The 6,785-nt window shown below is 37.8% G+C and overlaps 1 protein-coding gene across 2 annotated transcripts in view; it reads left to right on the plus strand.

The window, feature by feature from the left end:
* LOC122429657 (butyrophilin subfamily 1 member A1-like) overlaps positions 1-4,038 on the plus strand; it is a 10,454-nt gene extending 6,416 nt beyond the window's left edge. Inside the window, exons 4-7 of one of the 2 annotated variants that reach the window (XM_043450182.1) lie at positions 1,407-1,433; positions 1,941-1,967; positions 2,545-2,571; positions 2,760-4,038. In XM_043450182.1, the coding sequence (XP_043306117.1) occupies positions 1,407-1,433; positions 1,941-1,967; positions 2,545-2,571; positions 2,760-3,283 (605 nt within the window). In that variant the 3' untranslated portion in view covers positions 3,284-4,038. The remainder of the gene's footprint in view (positions 1-1,406; positions 1,434-1,940; positions 1,968-2,544; positions 2,572-2,759) is intronic. The other variant, XM_043450183.1, reaches the window with a different exon arrangement.
* Positions 4,039-6,785: the final 2,747 nt, after the last annotated feature.

Raw genomic sequence — 6,785 nt, forward strand, 5'->3', positions numbered from 1 at the left:
TTTGTCTCTTTTCCACATCCTTTATTTGAAAGTCATTTTATCTGATAAGGTATTGCGACTCTGCCTTTCTTTTGGTCTCCGTTGCATGAAATATTTTTTTCCAGCACTTCACTTTCAGTCTGTATGTGTCTCTTGTTTTGAGGTGGGTCTCTTGTAGACAGCATATATAGGGGTCTTGTTTTTGTATCCATTCAGCCAATCTTTGTCTTTTTGTTGGGGCATTCAACCCATTTACATTTAAGGTAATTATTGATAGGTGTGGTCCCGTTGCCATTTACTTTGTTGTTTTGGGTTCACGTTTATACAACCTTTCTGCATTTCCTGTCTAGAGAAGATCCTTTAGCATTTGTTGAAGAGCTGGTTTGGTGGTGCTGAATTCTCTCAGCTTTTGCTTGTCTGTAAAGCTTTTGAATTCTCCTTCATATCTGAATGAGATCCTTGCTGGATACAGTAATCTAGGTTGTAGGTTATTCTCTTTCATTACTTTCAGTACGTCCTGCCATTCCCTTCTGGCCTGGAGGGTTTCTATTGATAGATCAGCTGTTATCCTTATGGGAATCCTTTGTGTTAATTTGTTGTTTCTCCCTTGCTGCTTTTAATATTTGTTCTTTGTGTTTGATCTTTGTTAATTTGATTAATATGTGTCTTGGGGTGTTTCGCCTTCGGTTTATCCTGTTTGGGACTCTCTGGGTTTCTTGGACTTGGGTGGCTATTTCCTTCCCCATTTTAGGGAAGTTTTCAGCTATTATCTCCTCGAGTATTTTTCTCATGGCCTTTCTTTTTGTCTTCTTCTTCTGGAACTCCTATGATTCGAATGTTGGGGCGTTTCACAGTGTCCCAGAGGTCCCTGAGGTTGTCCTCATTTCTTTTGATCCTTTTTTCTTTTTTCCTCTCTGCTTCATTTATTTCCACCATTTTATCTTCTATCTCACTTATCCTATCTTCTGCCTCCGTTATTCTACTCTTGGTTCCCTCCAAAGTGTTTTTGATCTCATTCATTGCATTATTCATTCTTAATTGAGTCTTTTTTTATTTCTTCTAGGTCTTTATTAAACATTTCTTGTATCTTTTCAATTTTTGTTTCCAGGCTATTTATCTGTAACTCCATTTTGTTTTCAAGATTTTGGATCATTTTTATTATCATTATTCTAAATTCTTTTTCAGGTAGATTCCCTATCTCCTCCTCTTTTGTTTGACTTGGTGGGCATTTTTCATGTTCCTTTACCTGTTGGGTATTTGCCTTTTCATCTTGTTTAGATTGCTGTGTCTGGAGTGGGCTTTCTGTATTCTGGAGGTCTGTGGTTCCTTTTTATTGTGGAAGATTTACCCAGTGGGTGGGGTTAGACGATTGGCTTGTCAAGGTTTCCTGGTTAGGGAAGCTTGCGTGATTTTGTATTTTCTTTCAGAGAGGAAGAAGGCTCAATTCAAGTCTGGTGAGTAATGATTATCTCTCAGACACCTTTACTGTTCTGTTTTTCTTAGGTTCTGCCCTTACCCTAGTGGGATAGAATGCAAAAATATTTTTTTAAAAAATGCTTAGTGTAAGCAAAACAGCACTGGAAGCATTATCTTTATAAATATCAATGCTTTCAATAAATTCCCTCTGAAGTGAAGCAACTACTGATCACTCAGCATGTAATTCCTCTCCCTTTAGCTTCTTTGTTCCTTCCTACTGTCTATGCTCCTTCCTTCATGCTTCTATCCCTGCCACCTTTGTTTTTTCCCTATTTCTATCTACCCTTCACCTGATAATTTTATCACCATGTTTAAAAATTGGAATATGAGGATATAGGATAAAAAGAGAAAGTTCAAAGGATTCAGTAGAAGAAATAGAACAAAGACAAATATTTCTTATATTTGCTTTTAATGTAACAAAAAATACAATGAAAGAAGACATGCAAGAACAAAAGTTAAGTTTTTTCTATTTTGTTCTTTTGCAGCATGGAGGGAAATACCATTATATGCTGGTGAGCAACATGGACTCTGATGAAGAAAATTCTATTATCAAAGATATTTTAAATGAATACCTACTGTGTGCAAAATGCTTTGCTGAAAATTAAGGAAACTCCAAGGCTTTATTCCATGAATTCAGTAGATTACTCATTATTCTAACAGATAATAATGGGTTTAGAACATTACATTTTAATAGTTTTATTATTTTTAGTTGCCTATAACATTGTGTTTTGAGTGAAGGTAGAATGGTTATCATCTACTAAAATCTGAAGAATCTAAAGTGAACAATAAGCAATTTTTTCAGGCCCATTATATCCTGTATTTCCTTTCAAACATCCTAAATAGATTACAAATATTTTTCCTATATGAGTTTTGAATGAGGAGAGCATAGCATTGGCACAGGTCTTCAAGTCATACATAATTTAATATCTTGTAAAAAGAGGTTCAAGTATATAAAAAGAGGTTGGTTTTTCCTATCTTTTTTGGTTGCTGTTATTCTTCGATTAAGAAGTATTTTACCATAGTATTCTGGACAGACAGGAAGCTCTGTCTGTCAGGTCGTGGATTCTTATGTTCATTTGCTTTTTGCAGATTGGAGGAAAGAAGAGTTCCAGACTGGTGAGTCTGTAATGATTCAAGACAGACCCAGCTCCTTGTGGGCTAGTCCCAGGGAAGATTGGGGGTTGGGTTGCGGTGGGGAGGTGAACTGGATCTTGCCAGGGCCAGAGGAGCCCTCATAGAAGGGAGACTCTTGCCTAAGCCTACTGAGACCCTCCCAGAAATCTGATGATCTCTTGTCTTTGCAGTAAATCTGACTCTGGATTCAGCCACTGCCCATCCTGCCCTCTTCCTGTCTGAAGAGGGAAGAAGAGTAACCTGGCAAGAACCATGTCAGGAACTTCCGAGCTGCTCACAGAGATTTGTCTCCCTTCCCTGTGTGCTTGGTCAGCTGCATGTCAGCTCAGGGAGATACTTCTGGGAGGTGGAGGTTCAGAACGCACATTCCTGGGACCTGGGAGTTTGTAGGAATAATGTAGCAAGGAATGGGAGGGTCACAATGTCACCACAGAATGGTTTCTGGGCCATTAGGCTCTATGATGGGGCGTACTGGGGCCTCACATCCCCAGAAACTTCTCTTACTCTAAAAGAAAAACCCTGTAGGTTGGGAGTATTCCTGGATTATGAGGCTGGAGATGTATCTTTCTATAACATGACAGATGGATCCCACATATTCACATTTTCCAAACAAAACTTTTATGGTGTCCTAAGACCACTTTTTAGACTTTGGTCCTCTGACTCAGGCCCTCTGATCATTGTCCAGATGGACTAGAACACAATGATGCTGTAATTCATATGCCTAACCTTCCACGATGATTATAATTCTTCCCACTAGACACAAATTTATACTTTTCTTCCTCCTTTACTGATTTATCCTAAGTTGAAGCTCTGATACACAGACTGATGGTTGTCTCCCATATTACTTCTCCCTTCTTCCTAAGTTATAGATCCCTCTTCTTCTCACTCTGCCTATGACAGCCTAGCACAAAGATTAGATTTCCTGGCATCCCCTGCTGAATGTGACTAAATTATGACCAGTGCATTTTAAGATGAATTATGCTGTATGACTCTTTGGAAAAGACCCTGATCCTGGGAAAGATTGAGGGCAGAAGGAAAAGAAGTTGACAGAGGATGAAGCAGTTGGATGGCACCACCAATTCAATGGACATGAACTTGGGCAAACTCTGGCAGACGGTGAGGGACAAGGAAGCCTAGTGTGCTGTAGTCTGTGGGGTTCCAAAAAGTTGGACACGACTTGTCGACTAAACAACAACATTCAGTATGATCTCTGGAATGTGTTCTTAAAGGAAAACTATGTGATTTTCTTCTTTTCTCTAACTATTTGGATGGCCAGAATGTGGCATGATGGATGGATCTCTAAGAACACCTCTGATCATGTAATATCATACAGACAGAAAAGAAGATACTAATAGAATAAATCTAGAGTTTTGACAGCTTTATGAGACTACTATATTCTCACTTTCTGAATTACTTCCAGTAAGAAATAAATTTTGTATCTTTAAACCATTTGTATGTTGTATTTTTGTCTATTGTGACCGAATCCAGTACTATCTCAAGCACGCTCCCTTTAAGGATGGTAGCAGGTGACATCCACAGTTGAATATTCAGATGAAACAGAAATGTAAAGTCCTGTACTTGCTTGCTCAGCTACTCCAGTGTGTCAGTCTCATTTAGGGTCTTTCAATTTCTCCTGAATCCTCAGCCCCTCTTGACTTCACTTCCTATCCTCTTCTTTGTGGGTACCATGGTTAATAATTTTAAGTATTATCTTAAGAGTGAGTAAAGATCCCTGGCCTCATGGCCCTTATATCACATGTACTTGAAAAAAAACTCCAAATATGGATAAATCTAATTACCCATCTCTCATACTGGCAGTTAAACATGCTATACAAATCCACACATGTGAGCAGACTGTTCCTCTTTACATGTGTGATTACCTATCACAACTTGGACACCAGCACTATCAAGTAATCCTCTCATTCATTAAAAAAATCTACCTTCATTCAATTTCCAAATCTACTCCCACCTTATACTCAATGTATGACTGTGTTCCCACTCTGAAAATTATTAATAACAATACTCAATTAGAAGACAATTATCTCATCTTTGTAATAATAAATATAACAAATCTGAATCTCTACCTCTCCATTACTCCTCTCTCACTGTGTTATTAAGAGAAGTATTTCCCTTTCTTCACAGGGAACACCAACCCATCTTTATCTCCATTTATTCTGTACCATGCTCTCTGGACTTCGATCTTGCAGTTGTTCCTCTCAGACTTTCTACAAGCTTTTTCCCACGAATCTTAGGTTTTTCAAAATTTCCTCCACCTTAAAAATCAAAACAATACAATTTGCTACCAACTCTAGATCCTCCTTTATACTCTTCTATCTTTCATAAATTTCTCAAACTAATTATATAAAAACTGGATGTATTTCTCTGATTCCCATTTCCTTCTGAATATACTCTAGGTTATGTGTTAAACTATATCTCCCTCACCACCTCTCTTAAATTCATGTATTGAAAGCCCTAACGTCCAATCCCTCAGAATGTGGCTTTGTTTGGAAATAAGGTCATTGCAGGTATGATTAAAGATGTGCATCCCTAATACAGTGAGACTGTTGACCTTAAAAAGGGGCGGGGGGGGGGGAATTTAGACATTGACATAGGCACAAGGAGAATGCCATGTAAAGTTTGAAGTCTGATTCAACAGACAAGGAATGTCCAAGATTGCTAACAAAATATTAGCTGCTAGGAGAGAAGCTTGAGAGAGATTCCTCCCCAGCACCTTCAGAAAAAGCACAGACCTGCCACACTCTAGTATCACAATTCTTGCCCCCAGAACTGTGATATAATAAGCTTCAGTCATTTAAGGTAATCAATGTCTGATACTTTATTATAGTCTGTTAATAGTCCCAGTTAGCCAATGTACTCTTTTTTATTTTGTTTTGTTAAACACAATCGGATCATTTATTCTTTAAAAAAAATAATAACCCAATACTTGTTACAGAAACTCCAGAGAATTTCTGCATTTATATAAACTTCGAGAAACAGTTGAAAACCAACATAGGAAAACAGTTCTAAATTCTACGACTGTAATGAATTTGTGTAAAGTACTTAATTCTATGATAATTATGTCTATATTTCAGTGTTCATACTTCCTCATGACTTAATACCCATTGTTTCATGTTAAAGCTATCAATATCCTTAATTCTTACTTTATAGATGAGTAAAGCAAGGCTTTGGTTATTTATATTGTTATCAGACTTTTAATATTCTCCAAAGTCACGCATTTACTAGACGTCAGAACTAGAACTAGAATATTAGTCATTTAACTTCACAAATCCAAGGCAATTTTGCTAAACAAACTCACTCTTTTCTTATTTATATAGACCAAAGCATCATGATACATATACTTCATGCTAAGGACCAGTTACAGGTTTATGATTAAAGAAGTAAAATCAACAGCGGTGTGACCAAAGAAAGTTATAGTAAATGTATATATGCTATTCTCAGTTGCTTCAGTTGTGACCAACTCTTTGTGCCCTCATGGACTGAAACCCACCAGTTTCCTCTGATCATGGATTTCTCCACGAAAGGATACTGGAGTGGACTGCCATGACCTCCCCCAGGGGATCTTCCCAACCCAGGGATGAAACCAATGTCTCTTACATCTGCTCAATTCGCAAGTGGTTTCTTTACGACTAGCACCACCTGACAAGCCCACGTTATAGTTAAAAAGTGGATGTTAAGGCTCTTAGTTTAAATGACCACAAGCTATTAATTCTCAAAGTATGGTTCCAAGGAACATTAGTTCTGCGATAGCCTCTTGCTTAAATAAAGCTCTCAAACTCTTTTCTAATGTAAAAATTATAAAATTCTATAGGCTGCGGTATTTTCTAGAAAGTACTTCTAAATTATTCCAACCCTAAAAGTCAAGCAGTCAAAAGAAATGCCAGCTTGCCCTGCCCTGTGGATTTCAGATTTGATAGTCCTCACAATAAGTAAACCAACTCCCCTACCCCCTCATAATAAGTAAACCATGGAAGCCAATTCTGACTCCATGATGCAACGGTTTCTTTTCTTTTTTTTTTTTTAATGGTCTTTTTCTTTTTTTTTTTTTGTCATACATTGATATGAATCAGCCATAGATTTACAATATTCCCCATCCCGATCCCCCCTCCCACCTCCCTCTCCACCCGATTCCTCTGGGTCTTCCCAGTGCACCAGGCCCGAGCACTTGTCTCATGCAT

The sequence above is a fragment of the Cervus canadensis genome, chromosome 28 (genome assembly GCF_019320065.1).
Source record: "Cervus canadensis isolate Bull #8, Minnesota chromosome 28, ASM1932006v1, whole genome shotgun sequence".
NCBI classification, from domain to species: Eukaryota; Metazoa; Chordata; class Mammalia; order Artiodactyla; family Cervidae; genus Cervus; species Cervus canadensis.